This window comes from Lepus europaeus, chromosome 18 (genome assembly GCF_033115175.1).
Source record: "Lepus europaeus isolate LE1 chromosome 18, mLepTim1.pri, whole genome shotgun sequence".
NCBI lineage: Eukaryota > Metazoa > Chordata > Mammalia > Lagomorpha > Leporidae > Lepus > Lepus europaeus.
The window spans coordinates 54,048,273-54,067,687 of NC_084844.1; the positions used below are offsets into that span (position 1 = coordinate 54,048,273).

The window sequence follows — 19,415 nt, forward strand, 5'->3', positions numbered from 1 at the left end:
AGCATAGAGATAATCCCTGCCTAAATTTTGGTTAAGTTTTCAGACCATTCCCCACCCCCCCACCCCCATGTTTGTATGTATTCTTAAACAGATACATGTTTGGGATATCAGTGTCTAAGTCGTGTTTTGTATTCTTTTAGAACTTGTTTTGAAAATTCTCTTGTAATATTAACTACAGACAGTCCCTGACTTATGGATGGTCCTACTGAAGATTTTTTACTTGGACAATGGTGCTTATGCAATATTCAGTCAGTAGAAATTCTACTTAGGTTTTTGAATTTGGACATTTTCCGGGCTGGCTTATGGAGTCCGATCCTCTCTTGATATGCCAGGCAGTGACAGCAGGTGCAGATCCCAATCAGCCCTGTGGTCACAAGGGGGAAACACCTGATATTCTGCACTGTGTGCTATGTCACTGAGCTATGGTAGTTTGTAGGGCAGGTGTAGTTAATGCATTTTCAACTTAGAGTATTTTCAACTACAATGGATTTATTGGAACATAATCTCAGTGTAAGTTGAGGAGCACCTGTACAAAACCATTTACAACTTCAAAAAAAATTAAAAAAAGATGAACATCTAACAAAATGTGCAGGACTTGTATGTGGAAAACTATTAAACATTGATGAAAGAAAGCAAAGATCTAAATAAATGGAGAAACAAATTGTAGTCATGAATTGGAACACTTAGGATTGTAGAGGTGCAGCTAAACAGGTTTAGTGCAATTCCTGTCAAAACTTCTAACTCTGCCTTAAAAGTTGGCGTGCAATATTCTAATAATATTTTCCTAAAGTCCTTTCTTTCTATCGCTACAGATTCATTTCCTAGAATTTAATTTGTAAATAAAAATGGGATTTTATTTAACTGGAATCATTCACACAGTCCGTACTTTTTTCTTGAGAGTCTGCTTTCAGTCAATATGATTATCTTAAGATTTACCTTTTTGTGTGTGTGTCAATACTTTATTTCTTGCTGTTCAGTATAGTCTACCATTGTATGGACATATCAGAATTTGTTTACTCATTCACCTGCTGATGCACATTTGGGTTCTTTCTAGTTTCTAACCTGGAAGTCAATATGCTATTAACATTTATGTGTAAGTCTTTGTGTGGACATACACTTTCATTTCTCCTGGGTAAATATCTAGAAGTAGATGGACTGGATTCTATGGATAATTTCTTTTAAAGAAGCTGGCAAACCATTTTCCAAAGTGTTTGTATCATTTTCTGTTATAACTAGCATGTGTAAGGGGTCCAGATCTTCTACCTCTTGCCTAACAATCTTTTAGCCATGCTATAGTTGCGTGGTGGTATCATTATGTTTTAGTCAATAGTTTCTTAATGAAACCTGTTTGTCATCTGTGTATCTTCCTTAGCAAAATGTTTGCTTAAACCTTTTGCCTTATAAAATAGTGGGTTGTAGCAGATGGAAGATCTATGTCTTTCTGCCTCTCAAAATAAGTAAATAAGTAAGTAAATAAATAAAAAACCTTTAAAATATTTTGTAAAAATATTTGTTTTCTTTTTAAATTTTGATGAGGTCCAGCTTATTAACTTTTTTCTTTATGGTTCATGCTTTTGGTATTTCATATAATACCTTGGCCTAAGCCAAGATCACAAATATTTTGTCCTATGATTACTTGTAATAGTTTTTTTTTTTTTTTTTTTTTTTACTTTATTTGAGAGTGAGGAGTGGAGGGAAGAGAGAGAGGAAGGGATGAGGGAGGGAGGGAAAGGGAGAAGAAAAGGGAGAATGGGGAGGGGCGCGGGGGAGAGACAGAACAAGCCAGCTCTTATCCATTAGTTTACTCCCCAAATGCCCACAGTCGCAGAGGCTGGGCTGGGGCTGAAGCTAGGTGCCAGGACTTCCATCCAGCCCAATTACTTGAGTCATCACCATTGCCTCTCGAGGTCTGCATTAGCAGAAAACTGGAATCAGGAGCAGGAGCCAGGAATGAAACTCAGGCATTCAGATACAGGACGTGGGCCTCTTTGGTTAAGAGGCCAAATGGCTGCCCCTGATGATAGTTTTGATTTTCTCTTTGATCCAAAAATTTGAGAGACTATTTTTTTTTCCATTTTTGTTTTAAAACATTGTTATTAATTTTAGACATATTTGAGATTATGGCCTGCACAATTTATACTGGAAAAGATTGCGGCTGGTGGGAGTTGAGAGATGAGTGGAGAGCAGATGCCAGGAGGTAGCAGGAGTGGAGAAAACTCAGTCTTGCCTAGGCTGTAATTTTACTCTGTGGCTTTCTCTTCTGTAGGCCAAATTCATGCTCTATCAAAAACTTTCTTGAGGGAGATTTGATGTTGAATGTCCCTCAATTCATACTTTATCAAAAACTTATCCTTTGTCCTTTTCCTGTTGCTCTTTTACCTATTCTGTCCAAAAATCTTATGTGCGCTACCTTGAGTAATTTAAAAATCCATCCACTTTTCATCATCTCCTAATGCTATTTCTCTGGTATAAGCCATTGTCATTTTCTTTCTTTTAAGTAGACATCTAACTACTCTCCCAGTTTCTACCTTTGTTCCCTTTAGTCTATTCCCAACACTGCCGCCAGAGAGATCCTTTTAAAATGTTAATATCTCCTAAAACCCTGTGAAACTTGCCCAAAAACCCTTGGAGTGTCCCTGGAGCCCTATGTCCTCTGACACGCTACCCTATTCCTCTTATGTCAAACTGTGTGGTTCATCCTCCTCCAGTCACACTGGTTCCCTCCCTGGCCCTATAATGTGCTATCTTAGGGATTTTGCATTTCTTTTGCTACCTCTTCCAGGAAATTGTCAACCTAAGTGACAGGCAATCAGAGGGAGATTCTCCAAAGAATAACGATGTTTGTTTGGGAATAGCAGAACACTGCAATGGGAATATGCATGCCGCAATGCTATGGTTTGGGTATTAATTTGGATGTTGAATGTCCCTCAAATGCCTGTGTTTTGGATATTTAGCTATAGTGACAGAAAGCTGACCAATACACATGGTAAATCATGGGTATATTTAAAGAGGTTGAAGTAAGGGGAAATTTTCAAAGGTGAAAATGAGGAGGATTACATCAGGTGTTTTGAAATGAGAGTCTTTGGCCACAGTGATTAATAACAAGGGTGATGTTAGTTCAGGATCGGACAGTTGCTGGGCAGATGTCCTTATTGAAGCACCTCTTAGGTGAAGTTGCTGTGGCCTCTGTATAAGCCATGGTTCTGGTAGAGTGTTTCGGGAGAGTTAATAACTGGCACGCATCTTAACAACCCTTCCTTTGTAACCTTTGGCGTATTTATTTATTTATTCTTTGTTAGGATTGACACAGTGGCTTTATTTTGATTCTTACAACTTTTGGATTCCTTTCAAATGCTCTGGCCTCATGTGCACGCTTGGCTTAATTTCCCATTCCCTTCAGGTCTCTGCCAAATGCCTTCTTAATAAAGAGGGCTTTCCTGACGGCTTTCTATAAAATAGTCTCCCCTGTACGTTGTCATTTTCATCACTGATCATCTGACACATTACGTTATTACTTATTTGTTTAGTCCCTTTCTTTCCTTGTAGAATAAAGCAGCTCCCAGAGGGTAGAACTATGTTTTGTTCATTGCTATTCCCCCAGAATTTAGAACAGTGTCTGCACATAGTAGATGCTTATATCTTTTTGTGGAGAGGATAAATGAATGGGTCTGTCTGGAGGAGCATCCTCAAGAGAGTGTTTTCCTTAGTAATTTGTAATGATCAAAAGAGACTTCATAAAAATAAGCCCAGGAAAAGATTTGTGTGTGTGTGCGTGTGTGATAATGGGAAGGGGACTGCTGGGAGGTGATAGAAATACAAAATACTGAATGCTCTGCAAAGCCATTTATATTACTTAAAAATACATGAGAACTGTATTTGAGAGTAAATAATTTTGCAAATTAAAAAAGTCCAGGGATGGGGATTTGACCTAGTGGTTAAGACACTCACTTCTCATATCAAAATGCCTGGGTTTAATACCCACCTCCAGCTTCTTGCTCATGCAGACCCTGGGAGGAAGCAGTGGTACCTCAGGTAATTGGGCTCCTGCTACCCGCATGGGAGACCCGGATGGAGTTTCTGGCTCCCAGCTTTGCTTCTGGCCTTAATGCAGGCTGTTGCCGGTATTCTGGGGAGTGAGCCAGTAGAAGAGAATGCCCGCTTTCCCTCTCCAATAATTAAATAAAAGCAAAAAAGCAAGTTGTATTTAATTTATAAATTTACTGTTGTATTTATTCTACATTAAGAGAATAAACATCATAGAGCAAATGACCAAAAATAGCACATTTTGTGTATTTTTTGAGTCACTTGCTGCATTAGGCAGGTGTGTTTACTCTGCACTGATTTTTGTATGAACCTCTCGGCTCTTCACCCGCAGCTTGTTGACCTGGGACTCGGCAATGTCAGCTCTTTCCTCGGCCTCCTCCAGCTCATGTTGGAGTTTGCGGAATTTAGCTAGATTAGCGTTGGACTGTTCCTCCTGAGGAGAGATGAAATTATGAGAATTAGAGTTTGTGGTCCTCCTTGTACTTGTCACCAGGGAGTAGTCTTTCCTCTGATTAAATATTTTTTCTCATGTTTTATTTGCTGCATCTGATTTCAGACAGAATTTTTTAGTTCAATTACTTTTTTTGGTTTTTACTTGAAATAATGAAAGGGGAAACAATTTTGAAATGGAGGAGATAGCTTTGTGTCAAGCCCATGCATCTGTCTTCGGATGTCTTTGGTAGAAAAGAGGAAGGGACTCACATGCCCTTATGGACTTCAGTAAATTATACCTTTGGGGGAAAATCTCAAAGAAATTGTTTTTTCTTTTGCCACACTACACTTTTGCTGTAGTGTATAAAGAAAGGTAAGAGATAGAAGAATGGGGGTGGGGACAATTAGGAAAAGTGTAATTGGAGAATCTTCCAATGTGTTCTCTCAATAGCTACAGCAAAGGCAGGGAAAAGAGCCCCTGCCGATTGCATTGGTAGTGAGTGAATGAGATAGTTGCCATAAGATTAATGTTTGGCTTTTGAGAACACTTGATTTTGTGAATGGCCCAAGGGAGAGGAATGTTTATCATGGTGTTAATTAGTTTCTACTGTATATTCTTTGCAGCTATCAAGTGAAGTGAGTAATTTGGAACATTCTTTTTATCTCTAGCCCTTCCAAATTGCTTCACAATAAAAATATCTCCTCTTGAAGCCCTATTTTATAATCTGAATTGGGGAATAAATCCATACTTATAAAATCGCTCCCCTTAAAATACAAGCAGTAGATTCTTACTTTGTCTCCTTTCTTTCTCATTAACTCAATCTTTTAATACACTTTCTACCCCCAAAGGAAATTTGCTTATTTCTTCCTTGTCTTAGAGGTACTTACAGCTTCCTCAGCTTGTCTCTTGTATGACTTCACCTTTGCCTGCAGCTTGTCCACCAAGTCCTGCAGCCTGAGAACATTCTTGCGGTCCTCCTCCGTCTAAAGTTGGAAGAAAATGAACTGCATTCAACCCCATGAAATAAACATGATACAGTGGGAAAGCAAATCACTTGGTCTGATGGCAGGTGGAGCAGGAGTACATTTGACCAACTCCAAGGCTTCCTGCATAGGATTAATGGCAGCCAATCTGGCTAAGTGCTTACTGTGTGCAGCCACGCTATTAGGGAATCACACACACCTCTAATCCTTGCCTCCCTGCCTCAGAAAGCAGATGAGGAAAATAAAATTTGGGTGTACGGTGACTTAAGTTCAGAAAGCAAGAGAGGCCAACCCAGGGCTGATATCCTGTTTATCTGGCTTTAAAACCCATACTCTTCTTTTTTATACTACTTTTCTTTAGAAAAGCTTCCTTAGTATGGCATCTGGGATACGCAACTATGTCTTTTACCCCATGTATGTACTGAGTGAATGCATATCTATTTGTGAATTCAACATATAGTCACCAGGTTTCCACTTTCTTTCCGGGCAGGAAGTCTGGATACTCTAGAAAGCTATTCCCTTTACCTGGTAGGTGAGTTCCTTTACTCTTCTCTCATGTTTCCGTAAACCTTTCACAGCCTCAGCATTACGTTTCTGTTCATTTTCAACCTCTCCTTCGAGCTCACGTACCTGCAATCCAGAAAGACACTTACATAGTCAGTCCTGGGGGGCATTGATTAGTTCAGGACTTATTGATGGTGTAGGGTGGGTGTCCCTCAGCCCCAGGACAAGGACAGGAGTCCATATGTAGGAAGAGAGAAGGGTAGAGGGAATGTGCTTTTCGGATTCAGAGAGATCAAGACACCCACTCTGGCCTCCAGCTTCTGGATCTGCTTCTTGCCGCCCTTGAGCGCCAGCTGCTCGGCCTCGTCCAGGCGGTGCTGCAGGTCCTTGACCGTCTGCTCCAGGTTCTTCTTCATGCGCTCCAGGTGGGCGCTGGTGTCCTGCTCCTTCTTCAGCTCCTCGGCCATCATGGCCGCCTGGTTAACAAATGAATCAAGAAGTAATAGTCTGGTGATAGCAAGTAGTGTACACATGACAGGAAACAAATGCTCATCCGGCTCACATCAGTGATGGCCTTCTTGGCTTTCTCTTCTGCATTGCGAGATTCTTGAATTACTTCTTCCACTTCACTCTGGAGTTGTGAAACATCATTTTCCAGTTTCTTCTTAGTGTTGATGAGGCTGGTATTCTGTTAAAAATACAAATTTACAAGATTTGCAGTGAACCCTCTTGGGATTTTACAGATGGTTTATGTGTTGGCTCATGCAAGAGACCTGATACCAACATTTCACTAAACTTTAAATATTTGTTTATTACAAAATATTAATCATGTGCAAGGTTGAAAACCCTGTCCCCATTCAAATGCTCCCAGTGTCCACCTGATTTATGGATAAAAACTTTTGAGGTACACTGACATTTGTTTGATGTCAGCGTCTCACCTGGGTGTGCAGGAGTTGCACCCGCTCACTGGCATCCAGGAGCTCCTGCTCGGCCAGTTTCCGGGCCCTCTCTGTCTGCTCCAGTGTGGCCCGCAGCTCCTCGATCTCTGCCTGTAGCAGGTTGGCTCTGCGTTCCACGATGGCCAGCTGCTCCTTCAGGTCCTCCTGGCCACGGAGAGCATCGTCCAGGTGCAGCTGGGTTTCCTGTTTATAGCAAAAAGGCCTTTCATGTTCTGAAAAGGATGTCAACATCCCAGGAGATGAGCTGGAAGAATGTATTGGTGCCAGTAATAGGAAATGACATGTCCATCATTTGAATGAGCCTTAGAGTGGGGATGCCACTTGCTTAGGGTGAGGGTGAATTATCAGGAGACAGATTCTTTTTCTAGTTTTGCCATTAACTGGTCATTTTTTGATGAGTCATTATTGGTTATCCTCTGTGCAATCTTTTCTATGTGTTCTACCTAGTACTTGACATTGTTAGTTACTTTGATCCTCAGAGTAACCTTGTGAACTGAGTCATTTTGTTCTTATTTTGAAAGAGTGGTCAGGTTTTCTAAAATCAGGCAGTTAGTAAGTGATAAAACTAGTTCTCAACCTCAAACCTTTCTGGTGTCTAAAAGTCTGTGTACTTTCTCTCATATGAAATCTTAATCTCTGGGCTTCTGTTTGAAATTTCTTTAAAAATATTATGTTCTTTGTGGATTTACTTTATCTACCTTCATACTCTTGGCTGTATAATTTGTTAAGAGAGAAGAAGGATGATTTCACAAAGACAGGTAACTTGCCCGACTCCTCTGTTACCTTGAGGACGCCCTGGGTGTTCCTGTAGTTCCTCAGGGCCTCGGCAGCCATGCGGTTGGCGTGGTTCAGCTGGATTTCCATCTCATTGAGGTCTCCCTCCATCTTCTTCTTGACTCTCAGAGCATCATTCCTGCTCCTGATCTCAGCATCCAGCGTGCTCTGCATCGACTCCACCACTCTGATGTGGTTTCTCTTCAGCTGGTCAATTTCCTCATCCTTCTCAGCAATCTTCCTGTCAATCTCAGACTTGACCTGGTTCAGCTCAAGCTGGATGCGCAGGATCTTTCCCTCTTCGTGTTCAAGAGACGCCTTAGCGCAACAGTGTTCGGTTAAAAATGAAAAAGCATATGAGTATTTGGAATCTGTTCTTATGGGAACCAAGCTTTTATTAATATGTTTGTCTTCATTTTACAAAGTACAATAGAGTACTTTCAGGAACCTATTCAGTAATCACTCTTTTGTTTATTCTGTCACAGGTTAGGTATGGCAGCTCGGTAATAAAGATGCCTTGTGCTATACAAATATTCATGCTAGTACTAACATGGTTATATGATTAAATTTATGCATAGTAAACACGAACTTTCAGTCTGTTTTATAAGTTGAAATATTCATATGTGATATAGTAATCTCTCTGTGTTAAAAACTATCAGTTTTAAAAACATGTTTTTTTCTGGATACATAATGTTCACTCTGGAAAGTGGAGACAATACAAATTCATGGAAAATATGTAATATAAAAAAACTATGCATGAATTGACAATTAAAATGTTTATTTTTATTTGAGAGAGAAAGGGAGACAGAGAGGAGAAGATTTTGATTTTCTATCTGCGGGTTCAGTCTCTAAATGTTTGCAACATCCAGGGCTGGGCCAGGCCAAACCAGGAGCCAGGAAGTCAATCTGGGTCTCACACGTGGGTAACAGGGACCCAAGTACTTGAACTGTCACTTGAACCCAGGCACTTGGATATGGGATGTGAGTGTCCTTGGTGTCATCTGTGCCAAATGTTTGTCCCTCAAAACAATTTTTTTGCACCAAAATAAACTTACATTTTACTTCCATTTTCTAAGAAATTTTGAAGTACCCTTGTACATAAGAAGAAGAAGGAAAAAAAAAAAACTACCCATTTTTCTACCACTCAGAAGGGACAATTTTAATATGGTACATTTTCCTATTTCTATGTATTTTTACGTAATTAAAGTTGTATGTATAAAGCAAGTATTTGTCTGCCTTTTTTCATGTTAATCACATCTAATAGCTATATAAAATTCTATCATATGGCTGTTCTATAATTTGCTTGTTTTTGTTCTTAGATTGGGCACTTTGTCTCTATTTAACATTATTTTCTTGGGATAAATTCTCAGAAATAGATTTGATGGGTCAGAGTATTTACATTTTTAAGGTTTTTGATAACTCTTGGCAAATTGACTTTGTAAAAGTCATATAAGTTCAAATTGTCAGCCTTTCCTTAATAATATACCCATTCATGGCACCACTGGCTACTTTGAGTATTTTCACTGATGCTTATCTCTGATTTTTCTCCTGCAGTATGGTAACACGTACCTCTGCTTCCTCTAAGGCAGCCTGAATGTCACATTTCTCTTGTTCCACTTGCTTCTTTATTTTCTCCAGTTCATGAATTTGCTTTCCTCCCTCTGCAATCTGCTCCGTGAGGTCAGAAATCTCCTCTGTCGATGAACAAAGAAGTGGTTAGACCCGTGGCACCGTGGAAAGGTCCTGCCAGGGCTAAGAAGGTAGGGAAGGTCATGAGGACTCACGCTGCAAGTTCTTATTTTCTCTCTTTAGCGTCTCAAGGTGGTCTAAGGACTCCTCATAGGCATTCTTCACCTTGAACAGCTCGGTACTAAGAGCACGTGACTCCTTCTGGGAGGCCTCAAGTTCAGCCTGAGTTTCTTCATACTTTTGTTTCCATTCTGATAGGACCTGCAAAGGAACAAACCATCAGCCAGTGCAAGGAGAAGGAAGACTTAATGAAATATTCATGAAGGGGAAGCGGGCTGGGCCACCTTGTCAAAATTCCTCTGCTTCTTGTCAAGTGCTGCGCAGGCAGCATTAGATCTCTCCACGTCGAGCATGAGGTCTTCCACTTCATTCTGGAGCCGCTGCTTTGTCTTTTCAAGGGAAGCGCACTTGGCGTTCACAGCTTCCACGTGTTCCTCAGCTTCCTGTAGACGCTGGGCCAGCTTCTTCCTGCAAAGTTAGCCAGGCAGTCAGGGAGTGGCCAGCATCAGGAGCAAAGTGATAACCTCCTTGACCCCTTCTCTCTTTCTCTTCCTCCCTCTTTCCCTCCCTCTCCCTCTCCTCCTTCTTCCTTCCTTCCTTCCCTTCCTTCCTTCCTTCCTTCCTTCCTTCCTTCCTTCCTTCCTTCCTTCCTCCTTCCTTCCTTCCTTCCTTCCTTCCTTCCTTCCCTCCCTCCCTCCCTCCCTCCCTCCCTCTCTCTCTCTTTTTCTTTCTTCCTTCCTTTCTTTCTTTCTTTCAAGATTTATTTTATTTATTTGAAAGTCAGGGTTACACAGAGAGTGGGAGAGAGAGAGAGAGAGAATCTTCCATCTACTGATTCACTCTGCAGATGGCTGAAATGGCCACTGTAGGGCCAGGTTGAAGCCAGGAGCTTCATCAGGTCTCCTGTATGGGTAGCAGGGGTCCAAACATTTGGGCCATCCTCCACTGCTTTTCCCAGGTCATTAGCAGGGAGCTGGATTGGAAGTGGAGCAGCCGGGTCACAAACTGGTACCCATATGGGAAGCTAGCATTGCAGATGGCAGCTTTATCTACTATGCCATAATGCCAGCCCCTTTCAGTCCTATTTTTATATGGGCCAAAAACACGGCTTTAAAAACTCTGGCAGCTGGAACTGCTTCCTAGATTGACAGATTATGTGAAGAGGTCCAAAGTGGTGAACAATTGGACTTAAGTCCTTGGTATGTTACTGAATTCTTAGAGGCCACTGTTGGTGCTTCCATGGTATGTGCCTTACTGTGCTAGTGCTTCAGGACTTTTAGGATATCTGATTGAGTATGGTTGTGGAAAATGATTAGCCAGGACAAATTTATTGACTGGTTGATATATCCTTTCTTGTTCCAGAAAAAATTTGAGGCTAAATAGCTATTTTATTGAGCAAAAATATTCTGAGCACATTCATTTTTCTCAAACTTTACATTTCATTTTATGTACTTTTCCCCTATAGAATAACCCATTTCTTCTAATCATATAGTTGGACAACCAAATCAGAGAAATAAACTGATGGATAAATCAGGATAATTCATGCAGTTTAAGCAGAGGCATTTTTCTTCATCTTTTGATTTTTCTATATTCTTGCTTCATGCCCAGTTGTGTGCCCTGTACATATTCTGAGGAACAGCAAAGACTTTATCCCTGATAACCAAGAAGATTGACCTGAGGGTCTCCTTTGGACTCTACACAAACTGAGGCTTTATTTAGACCAACTATTCTATGTAATTGTTTTATTTATTTTAGACCAACTGTTTATTTAAACCAAAAGTGTTTGGTTTTAAGAGGCATGTCTGCCTATTAGTGCATAAGAAGATGGGCTCTGGAATAAGGGTGTCCATTTCCAATCCCAGCTGTACTATTTATTAAACATATGCCCTTGGCTAATTGGTTAATATCTCACATCCTCAATTTCCTCACCTGTGAAGTGATACCAACATAATATTGCCATGAAAACCAAGTAGGCTGATGTACATATAGTAGTTGAAACATCGTATGCACTCAATGGATGCTAATTTTTGCTCTTGTTATAGTATCAGCAGCAGCATCACAGCTGCTTCTGGGAGTTGCTGAGTTAGGCAGCTAAGAGACTCTTTTGACTCCTCCAAAGTTCACAACACATACTTGGCCTCCTCCAGCTCCTCCGTGCGCTGGATGGCGTCCGTCTCGTATTTGGTCCTCCACTGGGCAACCTCACTGTTGGCCTTGGACAGCGCCCTCTGCAGCTCAGCTTTGCCTTCCTGCTCCTCCTCGTACTGCTCCCGCAGCAGGTCACAGTCATGGCGGGAGGACTGCAGGGCGTGGGCCAGTGCGTTCTTGGCCTGTGGAAGTAGCAATTCGGTGATTTAAATTCATGTAGACAGTGATACTTAATTTATATACCCCACGCAGAAGCTAACTGGGCACGTTTAGATTTGATTAGTCAAAAAGATCTTTGATAAAGCTTACTTTAGTTTCTTCCTCCAGTTGACGTTTCAGCTCCTCAATCTGTTGAGTAGATGCTTGCTTGCTCCTTGAAAGCTGAGAGACTAAAGCATCTTTCTCATCTAATTGTCGGGAATATTCACCTATGGATATCAGAAGTAGAGGCATTTTTGATGGCATAAAAACAATCCTAAAACTGATTTTATGTATATGTAGCTATGTGTGTGTATTTATATATATTTATGTACACTCATGTTATCTGCTTCTAAATGTTGTTATAAAACGCATGAGAAGTAGTTTAGAAAGCAATCTTGTCATAGGAGTGTAACGCTTTTGACCTACTCAACACATGGTGATAGTTTATTTATCTTCCTCTAAAATTAGATCATTGTTGTTTATTCAAAACCGCTGGAATCACTTTTATCCTGTCCATGATTTCAGGATGTAAAAGGGTCTGTACCTGCTTCCGTCTGCAGGCGCGCTCTCTGTGCGCTGAGGTCATTGATCAGCCGCTGCTGCTCCTCCTCCTTGGCCTTCAGCTCACTCACTTGATCCTCCAGAGTGCGGCACATCTTTTCAAGGTTTCCCTACAGAACAGGTGGTGATGAAAGATGAGATATTGAATGCAGTAAAAAAAAAAAGTTAAACTTGGGTTCTTAAAATATTTTCATAGTGCATAAATTTACGTCAAGTGAGTGTAAGTAGAAAGTTATGAAGTTAACTCTGTGGAACATACTAGAATTCAAGCATGGTGAGTACATAATATCCCTAAACTGGTCATCATTGGAGATCATTCATTTCTTCCAATGGTATTGTCATTTGCTAACAGCAACTTTTGAATCATCTTAATGGACCACAGCCAATATTAAAAAAAAAAAAAACAAAAAACAAACAGAATGACATACACTACGAAGGAAAATATTTGAGTAGTGCTATAAAATGCCTGCACATGCTGTTTAATGATAAAGAGCAGTGAGTATTACAGTTTATTACCCTTGTTTAGAGACAGTGCTGGGTACCTTGGTTTTGGAAATGGCCTCTGCATTACTACTAAGATCATCGATCTCCATCTTCAGCTCGCTCTTCTCCTTCTCCAGCTTCTGCTTGACCCTCTGCAGGTTGTCAATCTGCTCCCCGAGCTCGGCCACGCTGTCTGCATGCTTCTTCCGAAGAGCAGCTGCCGTGGCTTCATGCTGCAGCGTGGCCTCCTCCAGGTCCCTGCGTAGTTTCTGGAACTCAGTCTCCCGCTTCTTGTTCAACTCCACCTGAGCAGACGTGGCCCCACCGGCTTCTTCCAGCCGCTCGCTGATCTCCTCCAGTTCCCGGGAGAGGTCGGAGCGCTGCTTCTCTGCCTTGCCCCTGGAGGCCCGCTCTGCCTCGATTTCCTCCTCCAGCTCCTCAATGCGGGCCTGGCAGTGGAACAAACACTGTGACATATATCCATCTTTTTATTTTATTTTATTTTTTGACAGGCAGAGTGGATAGTGAGAGAGAGAGAGAGAGAGAGAGAGAGAGAGAGAGAAAGGTCTTCCTTTTTGCCATTGGTTCACCCTCCAATGGCCGCTGCAGCCAGCACATCGCGCTGATCTGAAGGCAGGAGCCAGGTGCTTCTCCTGGTCTCCCATGGGGTGCAGGGCCCAAGCACTTGGGCCATCCTCCACTGCCTTCCCGGGCCATAGCAGAGAGCTGGCCTGGTAGAGGGGCAACCGGGATAGAATCCGGCGCCTCAACCGGGACTAGAACCTGGTGTGCCGGCGCCGCAAGGCGGAGGATTAGCCTGTTGAGCCACGGCGCCGGCCAACATATATCCATCTTAACTGCAGGATTTTTTTGTTTGTGTTATTGTTATTGTTTTTTTTTTTTTTTTATGTGCAGAGAACCAGAAGTGAGATGACTCACCTGCAACTCTTTTATCTTCTTCTGTAGCTGAATTTCTAGTGCTTGCTCATCTTCAATTTTGCTTATTAAGTTGCTGATTTCAAATTCTTTCCTTAGGACAGAAGAGCAGAATACATTAATGCACATGTAAATGGAAAGGTTGTATCACACAGAATATTCCTGGAGCTCCTACTTTTTAAGCTTTTCATCAAGTTGCTGTTTGTCGTTTTCTATATCCATTGTGGATTCTTGGGCCAATTTTAGGTCTCCCTCCAGTTTCCTCTTTGCTCTTTCTAGGTCCATGCGAAGTTTCTTTTCTTGTTCCAGAGAACCTTCAAGCTAATGAGCAAGAAAATATGTAAAAATCGAAAGTTTTGTTTTTTTTTTTAATTTCATCAGCTTGTTAAAAAAAAGTGCTTACATCATCCACTTGCTGCTCTAGTTTGGTTTTAGCCTTGGTCAGGGTGTTGACTTTGTCCTCTTCTGCCTGCAGGTCGTCTAGGGTCTGCTGGTGGGCCTCTTGGAGGGCTTTCTTCTCCTTGGTCAGCTTAGCGATGGTTTCATCCAGGCCTGCCATCTCTTCTGTGAGGTTTTTCACCTTAGGAAGTAAACATGCTTTGGATTAAATGTTACATTATGGTGGATTCAGTTCTGTGTTTTATTTCAGAATAAAAATGCCCACAAACTCCTGCATATGTGTTTTATACCTTGTTCTCTGTGGCATGCTTCTCCTTCTCGACCTTGGCCAGGGTCAGCTCCAGGTCATCGATGTCTTTCTTCAGCTCTGAACACTCATCCTCCAGTTTCCTCTTCTTGGCCGTCAGCTCAGCATTGATCTCTTCCTCGTCCTCGGCTCTCTCCGTCACCTCCTTGATCTTGGCCTCCAGCTGGATTTTGTTTTTAATCAGTTGTTCACACCTTTCCTCTGCATCAGCCAAGCTGTCTGCTTCCTATGGTGAGATTTATTAAGATGTTTAGAGAGTTCACTTATTTTAGAACTTGTTCTTTTCACAGAATACTAATGTTTTATCAAATGATGTGAATTTTTCAGTATGAATATAAAACTTAATTGTACATTATTATATGGCCTCAAGAAATGTAGCTAATTAGAAGTGGGACAACTTTAGAAGCAAGCTAATCAGCAAAAATGAAGGATTAGTGGAGCCATTGAAAATTTAAGAAGTAGTATGTAAAAGAGTGGAAAGACTTCTAGACAGGTCAGAAGAAAGCCTGGATTCTTGTCCTAATAATGCCTCCATTTGTATGATCTGGGGCAAATTGCCTTATTCTGCTTCTTCTCAATTTTTAATGTGTAAATAAGGGAATTGAAGTAGACAATTGCTGAGAGTTTTTCTGCTGTAATATTAAAAGATTATGGTTTAGTGAAATTGGTTAGTTTTGGTTTTATCATTCTTTCTCCTCCTCAAATAACTAGTAGCTGGATTTAATTTAAAAAAGAAAATAAGAAAACTAACTTAAATATATTTCCAGGCAGTATTTTTAATAAACTGAACCTTTCCTGATACAACATAATAATGATGTAATGGTCTAAGATTTGCATTTCCATTTAAGGATTTTCTTATTAGTCTCAAAATGAATTACAGAATATATAAGACCGTATCATTCTGAGAAACTATATAGCCCAAAAAAGTTTTTAATAAGTGACTAATTAAAGGACTCCAATAAAAATCAGGTCAGTCACTAACTTATTAGATTACTCTGGCCTGGAAAATTTCTTTAATATCCCAATGTTTCTTTTGTTTGGATATTAACTTTTTGTTTTAAAAAAATGTTTACTTATTTATTTGAAAGACAGAGCAACAGTAAGAGAGAGGGGTAGAGAGAGGGAGAAAGAGAGAGACTATCTTCTGTTAGTTCACTCCCCAGATGTCTGCAGCAGCTGGGGCTGGGCTAGACTGAAGCTGGGAACCTAGAACTCCGTCTGAGTCTCCTACATGGATGACAAGGACTGAGCACTTGAGCTATCATCTCCTGCCTCCCAGATGCATTACAGGAAGTTGCATTGGAGTTAGAGGCAGAAGCAGAGGGATCAAGTCTAGTGATATTATTGCATAAATTCTTCCTTTTTTCCCTTTGTAAGTTGGAAGTAATTGTGTATTTCTAAAGATAAGGAAAATACTTAAAAAAACCAAACCAACCAGATTTTCTTTAAAAGAAAAGGCCATTCATAAGTCCTAAGGATGTGTGTAGCTTGTGAATGCTTCAGTAACATGGTACATTCAGACTGTGGAGTACTCACAGCTTGAACCTGGAGTTGCAGGTCATTTTTCTCTTTCAAGAGCGTGACCATTTTTTCCTCCAGCTCCTTCCGTTTGGCCTCCGACTTGGCGAGCTCATCTTTGGTTTTCTGGAACTCCTCCTTCATGGTGGCCATCTCCTTCTCAGTCTCCGCGCTCTTGAGCAGGGGCTTGATCTTGAAGAACAGCTTCATCCAGGGCCAGTGCTTGACATTCATGAAGGCGCGGACGTTATATTGGATGCAGAAAAGGGCTTCTCTGAAATGTTATAAAAATATCACTGTGGTTTGATCCACTAAAGACAATGTTGTTATTTATTACACGCAAACTTCCCTTTTAATGAATACTCCCACATGTAAGTCATATGTCAGATTCTGAATATGCAGGCTTTATACCAGACACACACACATATACACACACATGGATGTATAAGCTGTCACACCCAGACTCATAGTTCTCAGTATAACCCATGTGAGCACTTATTTGAGTGCTGTGCATGTAGAGCAATTCCGTGTTTTCAGTTCCCATCAAACTAACAAAGAAGCTGGCTTTAGAGAGCATGTACTTTGAATGTATGAGCAACATATACCATTTTAAGATCATTTGGCACAATATTATGATGTGGGTGAGGGTTTGGTGATTGTAAGTTGACTGTGCTGCTTGGCTGTTGGCATATTTGTGGACCATGAAATGGCACAGGTTGCTCTGAATTGCCCCACCTAAATTGAGCTTACTATTATTATTATTTTGACAGGCAGAGTTAGACACAGAGAGAAAGAGACAAAGAGAAAGGCCTTCCTTCCGTTGGTTCACCCCACCAATGGCTGCCACGGCTGGCGCGCTGTGCCGATTCGAAGCCAGCAGCCAGGTGCTTCCTCCTGGTCTCCCATGTGGGTGCAGGGCCCAAGCACTTGGTCCATCCTCCACTGCCTTCCCGGATCACAGCGGAGAGCTGGACTGGAAGAGGAGCAACCGAGACTAGAACCCGGAGTGCCGGTGCCGGAGGCGGAGGATTAGCCTAGTGAGCCGCGGCGCCGGCCTGAGCTGATTATTTGTCATGTCTTCCTTGAAATATCTCTTCTTCATTTGATAATCACTTAATTATCCATGCTGCAGACTTTTGTTAGCTTCATCACTTAATATGTTGACTTTTCTCAAATTCTTCAAGGGCTTTAGTCTCACCCGCTCAATTAGATTGTAACATTTGCAGGGTTTATAGCATAGATGGAGCTCCAAAATATGATTTATTTAAATAAAAATTAAAAATAGTAATAGAAGGTACCCCTTTTCCAAACTCTAGCAACTGACTGCCAAAGTTTGAATAAGTTGTAACCCTGTGTGTATCTCTTCAAGCTTGTTAAAATGGAAATGAGAATTCTGTAGCTCCAGTTTTTAAGACCTGTAACTCTGAGAAGGCAGATACCATGACACAAACCAAAATGTAGAGACATGTGAAAAAGACTTTGGAACACTTAAAATACTGGCCTAAATATGAAGAAAATGAATGCAAAATGTGTGCATAAGAAGAGGACATGCACTAGTGCTGGGTAGATAAGCTGGGTGATGTTAATTACAGAAAGAGAACATGGAAGTTTCGAATTGGTAAATAGGATGAGGAGGGAGGGCTTGTGCAGATATGAGAACAGGAGATAAGCAAATTGTTTTTGCCTGACTGGAAAAGGCTGTGTGGTTGGAAATGATAGATGAGGTGGGGAATAGAGAGGCCCTTGACAGCCAAACAAGGCAACTTGGATTTGATGTGGATACCATGGGGAGCCACAAACTGAGGTATGGCATGATGAGCATAGTGCTTCCTGCAAACCATTCCTGTAGCTCTATGTGAGGAGGATGGAGAAGGAGACATTGGAGGCAGGAGGGATCCAAGCGTGAGGGCTGAAATGAAGACTGATGGGTTATAGGAGTGAGTTCTGAACTGGGTGACAGGTACATATTAGCCACAAATAGCAGAAGTAATGAACAAGGAAGGCTCATTTTTAGTCCCTGTGACAACTTATACTCCAGATACTCAATGACTGTTACCTCCTCTGCAACATCTTCTGATGTTCTACCCTCATTAGGAATCCCCTACAGACGGCTTGTGTTCTTGTAATAATCTGGGCCAACTTCTCATCTCTCATTTCTTCCAGAAGACCCAGAAGGCCAGCTTTGAAGAAAACCTGGAACAAGGGAGAAGCATAAATCATGCCAGTATCCTGCAGGAGGCTCAGAGATGGCAGAAGGTACTTGGATCAGTTGTAAATAAATAGCAGCTCTACCTTGGTATGTCCAAATTTATATTGGGTGTGGTCAATATCAATGGAGGCAAGGAGCTTCTCAGAAGCTTTCTTGCTGTCAATGAACTGTCCCTCTGGAATAGCACTTGCATTCAGCACCTTGTATCTGTTCAGTTAAAGAAGTGTGCTCACATTTAGGAAGGGTGATCACATAGGCAGACCGAATGACACCAAAAAGAAATATTAGTTAAAAATCTGAGAGCAAAAGTAGGAGTAGAAAAAAATCCAGCTGCCCTTTAAACAGTAAACAATATGGTTTTCTGTAGCATGTTCCTTCCTATTACTCTTCTAACCTATTACTGTAACCTACTATCACAAGACTCTATTATTCAGTGTCCTCATTTTATAAGCTGAGCAGGATACATGAAATACAGGGAACAGAGACAACACTTGAGGTGATAAAATATCCACATCATTCAGGGAAATGCAACAATGAGAACTGACCTTTGTTTAAAATCACCATACAGGATTCTGCTTGGGAAGCCCTTCCTGCAGATGCGGATGCCCTCCAGCACCCCGTTGCACCGCAGCTGGTGCAGGACCAGTTCATGCTCCATGGCCCCTGAAGATATAGAGTATACTTACTGCTGGGCACTGCATTTTCTAAACTTGTGCCTTTTGATTATTCCATGCAATGTGTCATACCTGGAGTTTTGGTTTCGTTGGGAATGATACACCGTACAAAATGAGGGTGTGTGCTTCTGAGGTTGGTCATCAGCTTGTTTAAATTTTCCTAGAAAACCAGATAGGAGAGACTAGTGGAAATGATCTGTTTCATTTTTTTTTTCTTTTTATAATTATGTGGAATGTACCTAGGCAGCTTCTTAACTACTAGGCAGAAGGCTGTGAGGCTTCAATTAACCTGCATTTTGAAGGTCTCTAACCTGCCTAATAAACAGAGGGCCAGGATGCTTGGGAGAAATGCAGATCTCTAAGGTATTCATTTCTGACACCTAGGATCTGTCTTCTGACACCTAGGATCTGTCTTAGAAACAAACAGCATGTTTAATGGCCTTGATACAAAGGAAGTATTCTCATCTGGGAATCAGAAGGCAAAAGACTATGGCCTTGTTTTGCCACTAATGAGCTTCCTGACTCTATAAAAT

General features: G+C 41.3%; 1 protein-coding gene across 1 annotated transcript in view; it reads right to left on the reverse strand.

Annotated features, from left to right (window-relative positions):
• Positions 1 to 4,327: 4,327 nt before the first annotated feature.
• LOC133746638 (myosin-8) overlaps positions 4,328 to 19,415 on the reverse strand; it is a 29,284-nt gene continuing 14,196 nt past the window's right edge. The window contains exons 17-39 of the mRNA XM_062174822.1: positions 18,955 to 19,042; positions 18,754 to 18,871; positions 18,292 to 18,415; positions 18,056 to 18,192; positions 16,018 to 16,273; positions 14,465 to 14,707; positions 14,179 to 14,355; positions 13,951 to 14,096; positions 13,779 to 13,869; positions 12,899 to 13,288; positions 12,340 to 12,466; positions 11,904 to 12,022; positions 11,580 to 11,776; positions 9,731 to 9,914; positions 9,482 to 9,647; positions 9,267 to 9,391; positions 7,707 to 8,015; positions 6,903 to 7,106; positions 6,527 to 6,652; positions 6,270 to 6,440; positions 5,986 to 6,090; positions 5,365 to 5,460; positions 4,328 to 4,477 (exon numbers count right to left, since the gene is read on the reverse strand). Of these exons, the coding sequence (XP_062030806.1) occupies positions 4,328 to 4,477; positions 5,365 to 5,460; positions 5,986 to 6,090; positions 6,270 to 6,440; positions 6,527 to 6,652; positions 6,903 to 7,106; positions 7,707 to 8,015; positions 9,267 to 9,391; positions 9,482 to 9,647; positions 9,731 to 9,914; positions 11,580 to 11,776; positions 11,904 to 12,022; positions 12,340 to 12,466; positions 12,899 to 13,288; positions 13,779 to 13,869; positions 13,951 to 14,096; positions 14,179 to 14,355; positions 14,465 to 14,707; positions 16,018 to 16,273; positions 18,056 to 18,192; positions 18,292 to 18,415; positions 18,754 to 18,871; positions 18,955 to 19,042 (3,849 nt within the window). The remainder of the gene's footprint in view (positions 4,478 to 5,364; positions 5,461 to 5,985; positions 6,091 to 6,269; positions 6,441 to 6,526; positions 6,653 to 6,902; positions 7,107 to 7,706; positions 8,016 to 9,266; positions 9,392 to 9,481; positions 9,648 to 9,730; positions 9,915 to 11,579; positions 11,777 to 11,903; positions 12,023 to 12,339; positions 12,467 to 12,898; positions 13,289 to 13,778; positions 13,870 to 13,950; positions 14,097 to 14,178; positions 14,356 to 14,464; positions 14,708 to 16,017; positions 16,274 to 18,055; positions 18,193 to 18,291; positions 18,416 to 18,753; positions 18,872 to 18,954; positions 19,043 to 19,415) is intronic.